The sequence below is a fragment of the Lathamus discolor genome, chromosome 5 (assembly GCF_037157495.1).
Source record: "Lathamus discolor isolate bLatDis1 chromosome 5, bLatDis1.hap1, whole genome shotgun sequence".
NCBI classification, from domain to species: domain Eukaryota; kingdom Metazoa; phylum Chordata; class Aves; order Psittaciformes; family Psittacidae; genus Lathamus; species Lathamus discolor.
Window position 1 is genome coordinate 111,554,111 of NC_088888.1, and position 18,675 is coordinate 111,572,785.

General features: G+C 47.9%; 1 protein-coding gene across 1 annotated transcript in view; it reads left to right on the forward strand.

Moving 5' to 3' along the window:
* Positions 1-36: 36 nt before the first annotated feature.
* Positions 37-18,675, forward strand: part of HADHA (hydroxyacyl-CoA dehydrogenase trifunctional multienzyme complex subunit alpha) — a 28,101-nt gene continuing 9,462 nt past the window's right edge. Inside the window, exons 1-10 of the mRNA XM_065682002.1 lie at positions 37-154; positions 4,710-4,751; positions 4,840-4,910; positions 5,676-5,809; positions 8,004-8,142; positions 9,170-9,289; positions 9,374-9,476; positions 13,208-13,330; positions 13,980-14,098; positions 14,947-15,003. Coding sequence (XP_065538074.1) covers positions 67-154; positions 4,710-4,751; positions 4,840-4,910; positions 5,676-5,809; positions 8,004-8,142; positions 9,170-9,289; positions 9,374-9,476; positions 13,208-13,330; positions 13,980-14,098; positions 14,947-15,003 — 996 coding nt within the window. The 5' untranslated portion in view covers positions 37-66. The remainder of the gene's footprint in view (positions 155-4,709; positions 4,752-4,839; positions 4,911-5,675; positions 5,810-8,003; positions 8,143-9,169; positions 9,290-9,373; positions 9,477-13,207; positions 13,331-13,979; positions 14,099-14,946; positions 15,004-18,675) is intronic.

An 18,675-nucleotide genomic window follows, 5' to 3' on the forward strand; every position in this document is an offset into this window, starting at 1 on the left:
GGGAGGGGACGGCGCGGCCAAGCCCCCGAGTGGCCTCTCCCTCATTCGACCTCCCGCGCAGGAAAGATGGCGGCCGCGGTGCGTGCTATCGGCAGCCTGGGGCGCTTCACAGCGGCCGCCAAGTACAGCCCGTCCTGCCGCCCACCGCCCGCGGGTGAGACGGGGCCCCGCGGCGGCTGCTGCCGCCTCCCGCGCCGGAGGGACGGGCGCGGCGGCGGGGCAGTGGGCGCGGTCTCTCGGGGTGGGGTGCCTCCCGTGAGGGTGGCGGTGCGGGACGCGGTGCCGCACAGGGGGACCCGCGTGAGGACGAGCCTGCGGCTGGGCTGAGCAGGGCAGGGTGTCGTGGGGCGGGGGTCACCGGGCCGTGCGGCTTCAGTGTCAGCGGGGGTCGGCTGCGGGAAACGGGCTGTTACCGGGGAGGGGTCTCTGAGGTACGGGCCGGGGCGGGTTCCGGTCTCCGCCGCAGGTGTGAGGTGGGGGCTGCCCCCGCGGAGCTCTCCCGGTGTGTGCCTGCGTCCCACGCCACGGTGTTGTCCCCGCGGCCCGTGAACCGCGCAGGAGGATCCCTGGAGTGTCCGTATCCCCTTCCGAGCTTTCCCCGGGGCAGCTGTCCGTGCTTCCGCGTCCCGGCTTCCCACGGCGGTGTGGGGGTGCGCCCACGGGGGCGATATTTCCATGCCGGTCCCCAAGGCAGGCGTGTCTCTGTGTGCCCGGCCATGGTTACCATGCCCTTGTACATGGGTACGTTTTGGGAATCCATCTGTGGCCCTGGGGAGGGGGACCCTGTGACCCTGCTTTGGTGGGAGGCAGGATTATCCTCGGTGTATGAGCTGATCCCCAGGGAGAGTGTCTTTGTCTCCATGTGTGCGTGTTCCCAATGCCCCTGGGAGGGAGAATGTCCCCGTGTCCTTGGGTGTCTGGATCCTGGGGCTGTCCTCTAGGCATACAGGTGTATCTGTGGGAAGGGGGGGTTCCCCGTATGGGTGGGATGCCTCCAGGCATATCAGCATCTCCATGCATGCCAGGATCTGGCTTTATTTTGCTATACAGGCATCTCAGTTGTTGGCTAATGCTCCTTTGTTATCTGCCAACCTGGGCAGGATCTAGGCACTCTGCTTGTTTGCAGTGCTGGGTCGTAGTGCTTTCTTGCAGAGCCTCCAAAGCTGGAAGGCACCGTTTGCCCCTAGGAAGGCTGAAGGGCAAGGCTGAGAGCCATTGGTAACCAGTTCTTGTTTCTGCTCTTTGAAACCTGGCAGTGTTGTGTTTAAATTTAATACCTGTCCTACATGCAGTGTTGGAGCGAGTTTGTACATGAGCCGGCTGCTCCAGGAGCAGGGTGCTGCCATAGATTAACAAGCAGAACTGTTTCAGTGTGTTTAAAGGGTCAGTACAAAGGAGACAGAAACTCTTTTTACAAGGAGTCCCATGGAAAAGACAAGGGGTGATGGGCACAAATTCTCCCGGGGGTATCCCAACTGGACACAAGGGAAAAAATTTTCACCATGAGAATAACCAGCTGTTGGAATAATCTCCCAGGGAAGTGGTGACTCCCCAGTGTTAGACACTGTTAAGGTTCAGCTGGACAGGGTGCTGGGCCATCTAGTCTTAAGTCATGCTTTGCCGAGAGAAGTTGAACCAGCTGATCCTTGAGGTCCCCTCCAACCTGGAATTCTAGGAAGTGTGGCAGCTCCAGGCTGTTATTGATTGGAGTCCTTGTTACAACTAACAAAAGTCTTCATCACAGACAGTCCGGGAGCTGTGATGAAGACACCATCACTTGCCCTAACTAGCAGCATTGCCCTGCTGTAACAAAGTGTTTGTTAAACTGGATGCAAACCTCGCCAAGGCAGGCCAAAGAGTATGCAAAAGGCAGCAAGCAGGCAGAAGACTGTGATCTGAGAGCTGGCTGTACCTGCTGAGCCACATGCCGTGTGCTGGCAGGTCCCCACAGGGGATAGGGAAGCTCAGGTTGTTAAAAGTTCCTCATCTCACAGCTCGACGCTTAGTGCCGTCAGCTCGCAGGTACAGGCTGGAAGCACTGGCAGTCATCCTGAGCTTCTGCTGGTTTGCTCTGCTGACACTTGGCTTGGTCCAGGACTGCAGGAAGGCTTTTCTCCTGAACCATGGATGCTGTTCCCACTTCAAGTGGCATGCCATGTCTGGGTGAGTGGAAAGGCGGAAAGTGCTAAGGGAAGCAGCTGAGGAAATAACCAGGAAAAGAGAAAGTAAGAAGAAACAGGTCCTGGCTAGAATGTGTGAAAGGGGTGGTTTCCTTTCTCTGCTGCATCCAAGTACCTGGCCAAGTCCCAAGAGCATCTGTCTGAAGTGTTGGTGTCCATGTTTAGACGGTCTTTTAATTGGAGTGAGTGAAGTAGTGAAAATGGAATCAATATTCAAAGCTTTTAATTCTAGAGTGACTGTCAGTGGAATAGCAGAAGCATACATCTGGCCTGCTGCTGCTTCCTTCGGCATTCGGAGGGAGGACTTTTCTGCCTCCAGTCTTGGCAAGTCACCATTGTGCTGCTGAATGAATCCAGGCCCGAAGTAGATGCACTGTGACCAAATAACTGTGCTTTTAGTTTTAAATGTGGAAGATGTTTTCCACAAGTATTCTGGGCTCTAAGATAAAATACTGTCAGGCTAAAGAAACCTCACTCAGGTATTAAGCAGCTGTTACTCTGATGGCAGAACCTCAAAAGAGTTCATATTAAAATGTAGTGATATTGGTTCGGTTGTGCCCTTGATGTTGGGGTTTTTTTTTTCCCCTACTTCATATCTTTTGTTTTGCTTGAACTGAAAGGCAAAGTGAATTCAAGGTTTAAGGTTTTCATTGAAGCAGTCTGTTTGGAAACTGATATGAAAGAGGAAAGCATGCTAGATGGTAGAAAGAGAGAAAAGTTAATCCATTCCCTTTTTATTTGGAATTGACATTGCTTTGCATGCAATATAGTTTTTGCTACCCCATCAGTGCCTTGTTCTCAGCCTTAGGAGATGCCTGTCTGAGGGGAGGGAAGGAAAACATCACTTGCCTTGCAGCTGAGATTTGTTCAGTCTGATTCTCCTGGCTGTGCCTAGCTGTGGGCAGCAATATGGGAGTGATGTGAGGGAGTTCAGTGAGACAGTTCAGTCCTTGCCTTCTTTTTTAAGGTAGTAGGGCTGTGTGGCTTTTATTGGGTTAAAATACTGTTGTTAACAGTGCATCATATTCTGCAGGGGAGTATTTATCAGCAGAGAAACCATGCTTGGTTTTGTGGGACAAGAACGTCGGTGCTTATTTTCAGGAGTACTTGACTTCCATGTTCAAAAAGTTCAGGGAAATTAATGTTGGCTACAGCAATGGCAATCTGGAGATTGTCCTTATCAAAAAATACTTTAAAGCAGCTTTGGAGTGGAAACCAGTTCACTCTTTGTTTATAAAATGGTGTGGTGGGCACATGACATACACATGCGCACAGAGCCCCGTTTGCCAGAACAGACTGACGCTAAATTTCCATACCCGTAGCGTCGCACAGTGTATCCTGGGCTCAGGGAATGGCGAACAAAGGTCAATCCCTACTGCCAGCACTGGAGACAAAGTGGAAAGAAGGCCAAAGTGCAGCAGAACTCCATCCCTGAGCCCGTGTCACGGGGCTGTGGGAAGGGGGAACCACCTGTTAGTGAGATGCAGGGTGAGGTTTTAAGCTTGTTTTCCCTGTACTGGATTTTCTGCCTCCTTGCTGCAGGGAATGGAAATGTTTCATTCCTAAATATTTTATCAGCATCAAGCAGTAAACCTCTCCAAGCTAAATGGCACTGTTCCAGTTGTAGATGTGCATGTGGTCCTCAAGAATTAATGTTTTTACTAGATTTTAGACTTTACATAGCTTTGGTAGGGATTCAGCCTAGGATCTGTGTCAGAGGATCCTCTTGGTCAGGATCAAGGTCGCTTGAATGGAACTGAGATTCATTCATGTACTGAGAGGTCATAAGGCCAAATACAGTTTCTCAGCACAAAAAGGAGGTCTGGGATTTACGAGTGAGAAAAGTGGCATTTATCTTGTGGACAAAACTTGTTCATACCGTGGTCTGAATTTTGAGTGCTTTGAAACAAGACAAAGTTTGTCTCGGGGCTTCCATGTGTAATTAATAGACACAAATTGAGTATCTTGTTGAGAGAGGAAGGTGAGAATAAATATCGTGTGCTCTTCTTGTGTCTCACCAGCTGTGCACCCTGAGCTCTGTGGAATAATACTCTGGGTGGCACAATTCCCTGGCACCAGAGCGTGGTTTTGCAGAAATATTCTAGGGCAGTTGTGTTTGATTTGCAGACAAGTTAGCTCATAGGCTGGAAACCCTCCAAAGTGTAGCAAGGTCTCTGGTTTAGCATGTGAAGAGATGTTGAACTGTGCATCCAAAAGGCAGAACACCCCTGTGTGCCACCTGCTACCTTTCATCAGCTCTTTGGGAAGAAAGCTTTGATTATTTTCTTTGCTCGCAGTCTGGCATTGCCAGCATAGACTCTGCTGTGAAGGTCACTTCAGTAGTGTGGGATCTGCTGAACTCTGGTGGTCCCACAGGTCAAGGCGTAAGAGAACGAACTGGCTCATACTCAGGATTCTCTGAAATGCTGCCCTCAGTAGATGAGGGGAGATGGGAGGATGCATTAATAAAGGAGAGTTAAGCAGAGACTACTGAGAATTCCTTTACTATCTGCAACATCTTTTCTTTAGGTTATGCTTGCCGTAACATCTCCACCTCCACTGCTCTTCAGAGTAAGTATAAAGCTTTACTATGTGATTTAGCTTGCTTTCTTAGAATCCGCTGAGCATAAGCTGATAACATGTTTCTGTTTGTTTCCAGATAGAACCCACGTTAGCTATGACATCAAAGGAGATGTTGCTGTTGTACGCTTCAACACACCAAATTCAAAGGTACTATTTTACCTGGTTGTGGTGGATGGGCATGTCAGTGGAAATGACAGGAATAGCAGTGGTACAGAGAAGACGTTGAAAGGTCTAATCTAAGTCTAAAAGCTGTCCTAACCTGCAGCCTTTCAATGTTATGAGCAAAGCAGAAATGGGAAGATTTGAGTATTGGAGTGTTTAATGAAAATGCCTCACGGAAATGTTTTGTGTGTACTAAGCTAACCAGTGTGAAATTTTATTAAAATTATATTAAGTTCTTGTATTCAAGATGGTTAAAAAGAGTATATGTTGTATAGAGAAAAAAACAGCTCATAAAATCTGTGTTTTACGTCACAAACCCACTGTTGGAGAGGTTAAGGAGGAACTTTTAATAGCAGATTACTTGATGATCTGCTGCAGGGTTCATCTTGGGAGTTTTTTTTCTCATTGTATTATGACACAGGGTGAATTACTTTTTATAGCAAATCTAGGCTCAGTTTAAGCACCTCAGAAGTGTTATAATTGTGCCAAGCAATGTGCTGGCTGTTGGGCAGATTCCTGGGTAGTCTAGTCCATTTTATTTTATTTTTTTTCCCAAAAGGCAGATCTTGAAAGACCATAGAACTGCAGCTCCTACTGGCTTGGAAAATCCATTCAGAGCTACCTTTTTTTTATTGTCAGTCTGTCTTCTGTACAAGTTTTCTGATGATAATTGAGTCCAGTACTTAATCAGAGGCTAAACTCCACGATCATCTGGTCCCCATATTTACAATGCTTATTTGCTCTTTTCAGGTGAACACTCTCTCCAAACAACTAAACTCGGAGTTTAATGAGGTAATGAATGAGATCTGGGCCAACGAAGCTGTCAAAAGTGCCGTCCTCATCTCTTCAAAGCCAGGCTCTTTCATTGCTGGAGCAGATATTACGTAAGTATTGGGGTGTTGGAAGTTACACTGATGGAGCTTTCTCTGAAGTCCAGCATCCAGGTTGGGTACACTGTGAAGGCCAGGCAGTTTGTCACTGGTGTATCCCCAGGGGTGAGGCAGAGGCTGCAAGCAAAATCATAGAATAGTGAGAGTTGGAAAGAACCTTAAGATCATCAAGTTCCAACCCCCCTGCTATGGGCAGGGACACCTCACACTAAACCGTGTCACCCAAGGCTCTCTCCAGCCTGGCCTTGAGCACCGCCAGGGATGGAGCATTCACAGTTTCCTTGAGCAACCCATTTCAGTGCCTCACCACCCTCACAGTAAAGAATTTCTTCCTTATATCCAATCTAAACTTCTCCTATTTAAGTTTTAACCCGTTACCCCTTGTCCTGCCACTGCAGTCCCTAATGAAGAGTCCCTCCCCAGCATACTTATAGGCCCCCTTCAGATACTGGAAGGCTGCTATGAGGTCTTCACGCAGCCTTCTCCAGGCTGAACAGCCCCAACTTTCTCAGCCTGTCTTCATACAGGAGGTGCTTCAGTCCCCTGATCATCCTCGTGGCCTTCCTCTGGACTTGTTCCAACAGTTCCATGTCTTTTTATGCTGAGGACACCAGAACTGTACACAATACTACAAGTGAGGTCTCAAATCTGTGTGCGCAGGATGCCTAACCTGCTCAGATGAAGTTAGGACCTGTTGGAGCAAGTCCAGAGGAGTGTCACAAAGATGCTCTGAGGGCTGGAGCATCTCTGCTATGGAGACAGGCTGAGAGAGCTGGGCTTGTTCAGCCTGGAGAAGAGAAGGCTCCAGGGAAACCTTAGAGCAGCTTCCACTGCCTAAAGGGGCTGACAAGAAAGCTGGAGAGGGGCTTTTGACAAGGGCCTGCAGGGACAGGACAAGGGGGAATGGCTTTAACCTGACAGAGAGGAGATTGAGATGAGATCTTAGGAAGAAGTTCTTTCCTGTGAGGGTGCTGAGGCCCTGGCCCAGGTTGCCCAGAGAAGCTGTGGCTGCCCCATCCCTGGCAGTGTTCAAGGTCAGGTTGGACGGGGCTTGGAGCAACCTGGTCTAGTGGAAGGTGTCCCTGCCTGTGGCAGGGGTTGGGACTGGATGAGCTTTGAGGTCCCTTCCAACCCAAACCATTCTGTGATTCTATAAAGAGGAACATGGCAAGTAATGAAATTCTGTTTGGTTGTAACACTTGGTCACTCCTTCCTGCGTGCTGGGGTTCAGCCAAAGAAACGCATGCTGGCTCTGGGGTGAGCATTGTCCTTTGGTGTGGGACACAACAAGAGCAGATAATTTACATTCAGGACTTCATTTAAGCTGGGTTTGAGTGCCTGGCAGTCTGCCAGCATGGCCCCTTGATTGGGCAGGATTTGGCACTGTGCTCTGAGGAGCATGAGCAGCCTCTCAGGCAGTTCAGCCTGGGTAGCCTTGGCAGGGTGTGGGGTAAACTGTGTTGGTGCTCTCACTGGGATCTGGAGCACTGCTGCTCCTAGTCCTGACATTGGGCAGGACAAAATAGTTGTTTAAAGTCATTAAAAGCCAAAAACCTCTGAGGAAAGTAGGTAGGTTGGAGAGACACCCGTTAAAACCTTTTTGGCTGGCCTTATTCAGGGCAGAGACTTGATACATGGTGTAGTGGGAAGGAAGCAGTGTGGGTAAGCAGATCAAAAGGACAGGCTGTGTTTAAGAAGGGTCTGATGGTCTCAGTGCTAGGAGCCTCCTGAACTGCACCAGCTTGGCAAGCACTGCTGACCTTCATGAGAATTAACTGGCACAGGGAGCCTCTAATTGGCAGAGTGCAACATTAGAGCCCTGGCCATCTGCTCCTTTAAAAAGTGATCCTGGGCTCTCCCCCTCCACCCTTTCTTGCAAGTGCTTTGAGACTTCCTATGACCCTTTCTCCTCTTCCCCAAAGTCTTTCAAAGCTCTGACACAAGGAAACTCATTCAGTGCCTGCAGGCGCAGCCCAGTGTCAGTGTGCAGTGCCTTAACCCACTGAATTTAGTAGTCTTCCTGTACTGCCTGTTAATCTAAGGCTGGAGGACTAAATAGCTCTTGCCTGTCTGTCAGTCACTGGAGCTTTGTGGGGAAAAAAGGAACAAACTCCTTGAAGTACTCTCATTTTACTGCCGTTTTCACAGTGCCTTTCCAATTCTCATCAGTCTTTCTGCCTCACTGCAGCATGATTGAAGCTTGCAAGACTGCTCAGGAAGTGACTCAGCTCTCTCAGGAAGGACAGAAGATGCTAGAAAAAATTGAGCAGTCTCCAAAGCCCATAGTTGCTGCCATCAGTGGCTCCTGCCTGGGAGGAGGACTGGAGGTACTGTACAATTCTGGGTCTGACAAGCAGGAGAGGAAGTTGATAGTGCTGATTCTCTAAACTATCCAAATGATGCCTGCAGGACTGCTTACTGTGAGAGGGATTTGAGACCTGATGAGGGTTCATTACATCCATTCCAGTGAGTTGGTGGCAAGTTAATGGCTTGGTTGTGCTTCAGGACTCTGCCATGCTAATTCTTCTGTTTCTGTTGAGAGCTAATCAAATACGAATCCATGTGGGCCAGGCTAATATTTAAATGAGAGCGTCCCAGAGAAAACTGGCTGTTTCTGGCAGGCACTGGATCTGGATAAATGCTGCTGGCAGAGCGCAGGCTGGAAATTGCTGCTTTTCAGATGAAGTGAGGCTTGTATCCGAGCAACTTCCGTTCCTTAAGAGGCTGTGGTGAGCGGGATGAGCATGGGTAACCTGGCCAGGCTTCACCCTGGCGTGTGTACTCTGCTCACTCTCTTGCCTCTCACTTCGGCTATGTGCAGTACTTGCTTCGTAATCTCCGTTAAGGGTTTTGTAAACTGAAGGACTCTGGGGTAATTCTTGGTGCAAAGCTGTTACTAAAACAGAATAACCTTGTGGGAATGGAGTCTCTTCAGTTCCACTTTGATTTCTCAAGCAGTCACAGCTTTTAACAAGCACTATGGTGAAGGATCTGGACCTGGTGATCCAGTGATAAGCCAGATACCATGGCTGATCTGCATATGGCACTATGCTGTCAGTGTAATGAGTGAATTTAGCTCTTGATGGCCTAGATGAGGTTTAAAAGTATCTTGGCTTAGCTTGGTATTTTATGTTCATGTCATAGTTGCCTGCTGTCATCTGCTCTTGCGCACTTTTGCCAGAAGCAGCCATCAGTGAGCACAGAGGGAGTTGGGGTAGTTGAATTAGGGAGTTGGGGTAGGGGTGGGAGGAAAGCTGAGGCAAGTGTGTAAAAGAGACCTTTGTGATGGATGCCCACCCAATTCTTCTGTGGTCTTTCACAAGGAAACCTCTATTTTTCCTTTCCCTTCTTAAGGTTGCCATTGCCTGTCACTACAGAATAGCAACAAAGGACAAGAAAACAGTCTTGGGAACACCTGAAGTGTTACTGGGTCTCCTGCCAGGGGCAGGGGGTACTCAGAGGCTGCCAAAGATGGTCAGTAAGAAAAGAACTTTACCCAGTAGCCCCTTCTGCCACATGGCGTGCTCCCATTCTGAAATCCCCTTTCTGCCCTTCCAGGTGGGACTTCCTGCTGCCTTTGATATGATGCTGACTGGAAGGAACATCCGTGCTGACAAAGCAAAGAAGATGGGTCTGGTTGACCAGCTGGTGGACCCGCTAGGTCAGACATAATTCCTCTCAGTTTCTTGGTCTGCTGCCCATCAGCTTACCACCTTACTGAAGTGTGTGAAGAAGCCACTGGTGCAGCCAGCAGTTTAGTGAGGGCGAAGCATGGACTACAAAGTCCTTGCCATGCATACTCTGCAGTGCAATCTCTATTCCCTCTTCAGAAGCGTGTGCATGGGAACCTTGAAATGTCAGGTTCCTGCTAAAGCAAAGTGAGTAAAGAAAGGTTAGTGGAGAGGGCAGTTTGCTGATGGCTCTCTTGCATGAGCTAATTATACAGATAAGAACCTGCATTCCTCATTTATCATGTCAGGGGGACAGATTACAACCCATAATGAAAGGAGAATAGATGACTGATGTCTACGTGTATGCAGCCTGCAGATGTTAATCTCTGTGAGAAGATCTTGAGAAGAAGCCAACCCCCATGTCTTAGGTGCTCTGAATTGTCAACCAGCTTTCAGGTGGATGGAAAAATTCCTTGCAAAATGCGTATTTCCAAGTGCTGAGTGAGCTACTGAATAATTTCTTGCTTCTGCTTTTCCTTCCCTAGGGCAGCTTTCATGGAAGGTGACTAAATGAAGGGGCAAGCCCTCCACAGCCTCCTCTGAAAGGTCTGAGCAGCTGCAGCCAGGAGTTAGACTGGAAACCAGCAGTTAGACTGTCAGCTGGTACTGCCACAGAGTAGCAGGGTGCTGAGCTTGGTTTCCCCAGGCAGAGCATGGCCAGGGTACCCTGGTAGCACTTAGCTCCTGCAGTAGGAGAAAATGAAATAAACAAAATGGAAAGGTGCTGCTGCTTGCCCTGAGAAATGCCATGGAAGCCTTTGTATGTGTTCTCTCGTATGCCAGTGCTCAGCTGGATCCTTAGCTGTAGTCTCACGTATAAAACTGATCAGGGGTACCTAGGCTTGAGTTAAAATTGCCTGAGTAAACTTCAGTACTGTATACTTGCTCAAATGTGAATTGGTGTTTAAGAGACAGCCAGTGTGGCTTTTTATACCAATGATTACAATGGCTTCCTTAAAGGAAACCTGAACTTTCTGAAGAGCTGTTTGCAATCCTAGCTCAGACCAGATAAGCACGTAGGAGGAACACAAAAAACAATTTATGTGCAGGCATTAGAGGCATTTCTTGTTCATTCAAATAGCAGCCAGTGCCAGAAGGCTTTCTGCTGAGTATTTGCATGTTCATTCTGAATGTCTGGGGGAGAGCAGCTTTAAATGGAGGATAATGTTTTAACTGATTATACAGAGCTTTGAAAGAGAGAGACAGCATTAATCAGGAGGCAATTTCATGGGGTGCAGTCAGCTCTCCTTCAGTAGGGAGCTCTACAGCATGCTCTTGATGTATTTACTACTGTGCCCAGATCTAATTCTGGCATGTGCCATTTATATAGGAAAGCAGATGTGAGTCGACCACTTGGAGTTCCCGGGTTAGGACACAGCAAAATGTTGGGAGGTAACTGCAAGTAAAGTAAAGCCGCATGCGTGGGTTTGACCACCTTGCCTGAGTAGTTTTACAGCTCAGACATACAAATAAACAGCTGTATTCTTCAGCTGTAGTATCAAAGTTCAGCACTTCCAAGCTAATGGAAGGGAGAAATCAGGTATTTGCATCTGGTGGTGGGAAGAGAATTTGGAAGCAAGTAAGGTTGGAGCTCAGAAATCCATCCCAGATGCTCTCAGATTTCCAAGAAATTCTCTCAGATCCCCTGGGCATTGCTGAAATGTAGATTATGCAGCAGCTCTGGATTCAGTTTTTATGTGCTGCCTGTAACATGAAAGATGTTGCTTTGTTTGCACTGTTTTCCTCTACACTGGCTTTGTCATACTGCCAGGGCATGAGTGAGACTTCCCAACAGCAAGCTTTCGTGATCGGGTCAAAATGTACGTGCTGCTTTATTTGCTTCTTGCTGAGAGACCCTCCAGCAGGCAGCAGCATCTGTGGTTTACTGAGTGTATGCTCTCAAGATTTATGTGCAAAGAGATGAAACTTAAGTTGTTTGAGCAAGTCCAGGGGAGGCCACAAAGATGCTCTGAGGGCTGGAGCACCTCTGCTATGGAGGCAGGCTGAGAGAGCTGGGCTTGTTCAGCCTGGAGAAGAGGAGGCTCCAGGGAGACCTTAGAGCAGCTTCCACTGCCTAAAGGGGCAACAAGGAAGCTGTAGAGGGGCTTTTGGCAAGGGCCTGTAGGGACAGGACAAGGGGGAATGGCTTTAACCTGACAGAGAGGAGATTTGGATGAGCTCTTAGGAAGAAGTTCTTTCCTGTGAGGGTGGTGAGGCCCTGGCCCAGGTTGCCCAGAGAAGCTGTGGCTGCCCCATCCCTGGCAGTGTTGAAGGCCAGGTTGGACGGGGCTTGGAGCAACCTGGTCTAGTGGAAGGTGTCCCTGCCTGTGGCAGGGGGTTGGAACTGGATGAGCTTTAAGGTCCCTTTCAACCCAAACTATTCTGTGATTCTGTCAAGACCTCAGCTCATGGTGGAGGGAGGGAATAGTGGGAGGTGAAAGAGGAGGGGGGTTTCTGTTCTAGTTTTGTTTTTTGACTGTCTCCTGTGTCATGGAGTAGTTGTCTGCTATGGTGGTTTCTTTGCTGTGAGGACTCTGTGGAGCATCTGGGTGTGGCTGGAACAGTTTACAGTGAAGGTTAATGAGGTTGTGCAGCTGTATGGTAGAATTGTAACCACAACAGGTTTGTTCTTCTAGTTCAGAGGCAGCCCAAGGCTGCAGGTTTAGCTGCAGGCTCTTTGTGGTGGCCCATGCAGAGTCACTGGGCATTGCTCTTTCATTAATGACTCATTGTGCTTCTAGCAAGTTCACACAACTGCCTTTTCAGCCCTGCACTCCATCCTCTTGTCTGATGATACCAGTTCTGTGCTTGGAAATTGTGCAATCCACCCTCAGAGATTGCTACAACTCATTTTGTGGTGGCTTGCTTCATTGCTCATGGGACAGCTCTGAGTTAGGTTGGGTGTTGCACTAGCTAAAGCAAGTGAGATTTCCTGCAACTGAGGCCAGAGGTGAAGGTTTCACTGGACATCAGCTCCAGGACAGGTAATTTTCAGGGATACACTGCTTTGCAACTGTCATGTGTATGTTTAATACCAACGGTGTTGTACAGACTTACCATACCATGTAAGAAAGGAGAGGTGCAGCAAGAGGTAGGGCAGGCAGCACACTGGAGTTCTGCTGGGATCCAGGAGTGCCTGCAATTAAATTAAAGTTGAGGAATAAAGGGCGTAATTTGCAAAAAGATGGTCAGGTGCTGAAGCAGGGGTCCAGAGAGGTGATGGGACCTCCACCCTTGGAGTCCTTCAGAGGCTGGCAGAACATGTCTTTGGGCAGCCTGATCTAATTCCAGAGCTGGATTTAACTTTGAACTTGATCCCACTTTGAGCAGCAGGTCAGCGCAAATGGTCTCATGTCCCCTTCCAAAGCTATTCTATGGTTCTGTGAAAGTAGCGCTGATGTTTAAGTGGCATAATGCTATCTGCTCCCTTTGGAAGCTGATGTTTTGGCATTTGTGTATAAAGCCATCTATAATATATGCCTTGGGGCCTTGGTATAGTTGTCTGAGCCTTTCCCTCATTGTTCATCGGCAAGAAAAGTCATGCAGGTGTGAGGAATAGAGTGGTGATAATTCAAAGGAATGTCATATTGCTTCTCTGCATCCTCAGCCATCAGTGATAACTTCTGCTTCATGTCCTCACGAGTTCCCTTTTTATTCACAGGGCCAGGTGTGAAGCCTCCAGAAGCAAGAACAATTGAGTATTTAGAGGAGGTAGCCATTGGCTTTGCCAGAGGACTAGCCAACAGGACTGTGTCTTCCAAAAGATCCAAAGGGCTAATACAGAGTAAGTCCATAGGCACTGTGGCAGATCCTAAGGGATTGTAGAGAGTATAATCCAGCTTTCTTCACATGTCTGTGTTTGTGCTCCTACTTAATTTCATTTGCAAAACAGAGTTATTTCATGTTGTAGTCATCTCTTGAGCCTGGTGGGTTAGTAGAGAAAACATTGCTCTGCGTATCTTGAGGTGGCGTTGCCAGAGCTGCCCATGGTGCTGCTCCTGAAGAAGGGAGCCAAGCTTCTAGAGAACTCAGCGTCAACAGCTGCCTCCAGAGGACTTACCTGTCTTCAAAGTTTTAGTAGCAAGTTCTGTACCAAGCTTGTGTAATCAAGTGGGAAGAGGCACATGGGTTTGCTCTGTGCTAATCCTCATTAGTGGAGCCCTTACATAGTTAGAGCCCAGAAAAGGTGACGTCTCTATGCAAGTTCTGCTCCCCAGAGCTCTGTTTGTCATCAGTTGTATTAGGAGGATACTGCAGCCCTGAAGAGACTTGTCTGTGAAACAAGCCATAGAAATCCTTCTGAGCAGACCCTGCTACCTGGGGCTGAGGTTCTGGTGTAGAAATGTGACATTCACACCTATACTCCTGGTTAATTATTTAAAGGCTGATTGTGCATGTAGCGCTGTGCTGAGACCTGTTTTGTCCATCTACAGAGATAACAGACTATGCCATGGCTCTTCCATTTGTGAGGCAGCAAGTCTACAAGACAGTGGAGAGCAAAGTTCAGAAACAAACCAAAGGACTCTACCCCGCTCCAATAAAGATCATTGAGGTAATCCCCACTGTGAGGTGTAAGAAACTATAGCGATGGTGGATCTGTGGGATAACATGGCAACAGATGTAGGGAAGGTGGTTCATTTCTCTGAGCCAAGCCTTACATCCTGATCTTCACAGATCAGCCTTGGTGAATGCTGGCTGTGTGGTGCATCAAGCAAGCATGGTAAAATTCAGAATAGCTTCCCAGAATACAATCACCAATCTAGGTGATACTGGTGCCAGTAAGGGGTAGATCAAGAATCCCAGTTGAGGGGAGGCTTATCTGGAATACGTTGTCTGAATGAAACTTCCACCTGCAGTTTTAGTTTCCAAAGAGTTGGGTGAATCTGTTTGAAGCTAAGAAAATACAAATTGCTGCTTTCACAGCATGAACCACACCATACTTAAAAAGTTAGTTCCCCAGTTTGCACAGGCATTGTGTTACTTACAGTCACAATCCGTGGTTGAATCCTTATTATTTTAAAATGAATTTTCACTATTAAGTTGTTGCCAAGACTTCTCTAAGACCTGTGAATGTCCCACTCTGACTCTGAGAGCAGGGTCATTACAGGAGCACAGTCCTACTGAAAAACAATTCCTGAAACCACAAGGTATGTGTAAAAATGAACCTGATGGAAACCCCCTTGCCATCATACCTGTTACGTGCTAAAAGGACGAGGTGTTCCATAGCTCTGCTTTGAACAGCATAGACAGGACCCAGAAAGTCTGAAGTGTTACCTGAATATTGGAGAGGAGTCACATGTGAAAGCAGGAGGTGCAGCTAAACAAGTGAACTTGTTAAAGTGTCGATGTTGGCAGATGTGACTTAACAGTGGCATATCCTTATTGTTCTTCTTTGACTAGGTTGTAAAGACTGGTCTTGATCAGGGGCGTGACGCTGGATACCTCACTGAATCCCAGGTAAGGAGATTAGATCCCTGGCTGTAGTTAGTGAATTCTGTAGTCAGGGGGATTTGCGTCTAACCACACACAAACGATAATATTCATCCCAGGGTGCTCAGAATGGTATCTCACTCCCTTCTGGCAGTGGGGCTGTGAAAAAGGCCTGTTTAAACAACAGAACTGCTTTTCAGCGTTCTTCATCTCTGAAAACAGTTCACGCCTTTTCTCATTCCTGTCTGTGTTTCCTTTCTGAGTAGGGAATGACGGGGGGAGTTCACTAATACAGGTTTCATGGAGCAGGACTGTGATTTCTCCATGTGTCTGAGCACTGTTTTTTCTGATTGTCACACAGGTATCCAGAGGTGTGGGTGTAGTGGTCTTGGTCTCCTGGTTGTTTCCAGACAATTCGATGCAAACAAGCCATTTCCTCCAAGAGTTAACTTTAATTTTTACCAGTGCTCTGTTTGTTCTGTCACACTTCTTCACCATTATCTTTGTTCAGGGTGCTAAGTCTCCAATATTCTCAGTTTGCTATTTACCCTGTTTCCTAGTCCAGATACTTTGTGCTGGTCCTTTTTCACCCACTGATGATTTTGGTTGCTTCTGAAAATTAGGTGGAGTTTTGGGTTTTTTTTTCAGCAGTAGTTTCTTACCCCAAATAGGACTTCTCTCTCCTTGTCTGCTCCTTGTCCATTGGTCAAACTTATCTTCCTATTAGACACTCCAGTTCAGTGTACTGGCTAGTACTGGCCATGCAGAGAGACCTCAACAAACCAGAGAACAGGGTGGAAAGGAACCTCATGAAGTTGAGTGAAGGGAAATGCGAAGTGCTGTCCTGGTGAGGAATAACCCCATGCACTAGTCCAGGCTTGGGCCAGCTGATTGGAGAGAGTCCAGCGAAGGGCCACAAGGATTATTAAAGGCAGAAGCAATTGGTGCACAAAGAGACACTGTGAGGCCTGGGACTGGAGAAGGGAAGGTTTGGGGGGACCTTATCAATGTGTATAGATAATAGAATGGTTTGGGTTGGAAGGGACCTTAAAGATCATCTGGCTAGAAGCTAGCCCTCCTTTACAGGAGGGTTGGAACCAGGCTCCACTTTTCCATTCTACCTGTTCTAGTGGCAGAATAAGAGCACAAACAGAAATGGGAAGTTCCGCTTAAATATGCAAACCAACTGTTTTACTCTAAAGGTGATGGAATGCAGGAAGATTGCTCAGAGAGACTGTGGAGTCCCCCTTTGTGGCAGTACTCAAAACTCAATTACACACAGTCCTAAGCAGCCTGTTCTGGTTTGAGCAGTGGGGTGGGATAAGACAATCTCCACAGGTCTCTTCCAACCTCAACCATTCAGTGGTTCTGCGAAACAAGCCTCTATCATTCTTACTTTTCTTTCAGTTCTTTACTTTCCTGGCATATCATTTGAGTTTAGCACCAATATCAACTGTTAAGGGTAGTCAGGTCTTTTGCATTTAAGACCCAGAAGACTTCACCTCTTGCTCTGCTCACTGCTTTCCCCGTGTGTAGGTCCAGCCAGTAGTGAGGCTGAGTAGCTGTTACAATCCTAGAAGAGATATTGTACTGCAGAGATGTAGGTACATGCACATGTGTGCTCACAGACACATGACATGCATGGCTGGCTGCACAGACAGCATGGTGCCTTTACTGGTGACACCCACATAAACACAAACAGCTCATGGGCATGGCCAGTGTGCGTGATTGATGCTGTTCCTCCTGGTCAGCTGATCAGAACTGAAGTTCACATGTGCACACACACCCCTTTATTAGCTGTCTGTAGATGTTTGATCTGTCAGTTGGCCACAGAGCCCAGTCTGACCAGCTGCTGGCACATGCACCTCGTGCCCTAAATGCCACCCAGTCCTGCCTGAGGTAGTGACATACCCAAGATGTAGTGACATACCCAAGAAAGACAGGCATAGAGTTTAATATGGAGGTAGGGCAGCCTGTGGTGGGCAGGCCCATGGCTTGAGCAGGCAAATGTCCTCACCGGCAGCTTGCTCATGCATGACCCTTTTATTACACACACACACACACACACACACATAGTCTTTGTTTTCCCGTGCTTCTTCATCTTCAGCCATCCTGATCCCTCCCCTTCTCTGCCCTTATCTTTGTCTTAATAAATAAGCTGCCCCTGATTAGTTTTTCCTCACTCAAGCCACACTCAAATTTGCTACTTCTGATACTGAAGAGGTAATTCTGGCTGTGCACAGTGTCACTGGTGTGGATCCCTTGACACTTAAGGCTCTGCAAGACCTGACTCCCCAGAAGACCCACAACGCTCCCATCTGGTTATCTCTGCGTTTGGGTCATGGCTCACGTCGCTGCCCTGTAACTGCTGGTGAAATCCATCTGTCCACCACAGTACTATCTGTAACTTTCACCAGCTTCTCACACTGCTATCTGTCACATCTCACTGTCTTTCCTGCTGTGCTCAGTAGCTCCTTTTGCTCTCTCCTCGTGACAGTGTTCTGGTCTGAGATGTAGCTGTCTGCCTCCTACCTTAACAGTGATCTCCTGGGTATACCCCATCTGTTCTGCTTATGCATTCCACCCACGTTTGGTCTGGTGCTGAATAAAAGGCTTGGGATACTCTGTTCCTTACTGAAAAGAATGAATGTTTTTTCCTGAGAACAGCGGCAGGATGGAGATCTTCCCAGAACTCTAAAGAATAATAAGTGTCAGTGTCATGTCTTTTTTAATGCCTCCCTCTTTCCCCTAGGATAAGAGATTTGTACATTCTCTTCCAGATTCTGTTTCTGATATTTTAACAAGCCTCTAACTCACAGGAAAGTGGTGAAGGAAGACACAGCCTGCTCCAAACTACACTGATTTGGTGGCTTCCCTTAGCTGGCTTGGCTCAGACAGCATTAGTTTTCTGTTGCATTATGCTGTCTTTTGTCTTCCTAACTACTTTCCCGTTTCGTGCTGAGTGCTGGGAGGTTATGCAGGCCTTGGTTTTTGTTGCCGGGTCTATGATCCTCTGAAAATAGTGCCAGGCTACTGCTGTCAGTAGGAAATGGCCTATTTAAAGATTTTTTTCTCAAAGCCTGAGGGCAGAGCCATTTCACTTGGAAGCCACTGGGGCAATGGTCCCAGCTAGGCAGGATGCATGCAGGGGAGAAAGGGTCCCATATAAGTGAAATACAGTCCTGCTGCTGGGGACCTAGAAGTGGCTCCTGCACTGAGGGACCCTGCAGCTGCTGGCTGTTCAAGGCAGCTTTGTTGTTTCTGGCCTACCATCATGGCAGTGAACTGCCAGGCAATGCTTCTCCCAAAGCTGTGATGGGAGGGTGGAAATGAGCTGTGAATGATTCAGTGGGTAGGAGGGAGATGGACATGGAACTACAATGGCTGTTTTTGTTCCCTGGCAGAGCCCCTGTGCCTCCAGATGGGAGCCTTAGAGATACAAACTTTTTCAGGTGCTTTAAATGATAGTGTTTAAGGGAAAGGCCATTGGGCAAGCAGTTCCCTACTGCTCTTTGGCAGCCTATGTGGAAGGCAGTGGTGCAAAGCAGGCCGTGCTTAGCACAGGAGGTGCCTTGCTGCAGAGGATTCATATGCTCTGTCCCTTCTTCCTTTTCTAACTTGGCTACTAGTCTGTGCAGTTGTGGCTGTGCTCTCCCCTTACCATGTTCTTGATTTGTGTGTGCTGGAAGTGAGACAGAT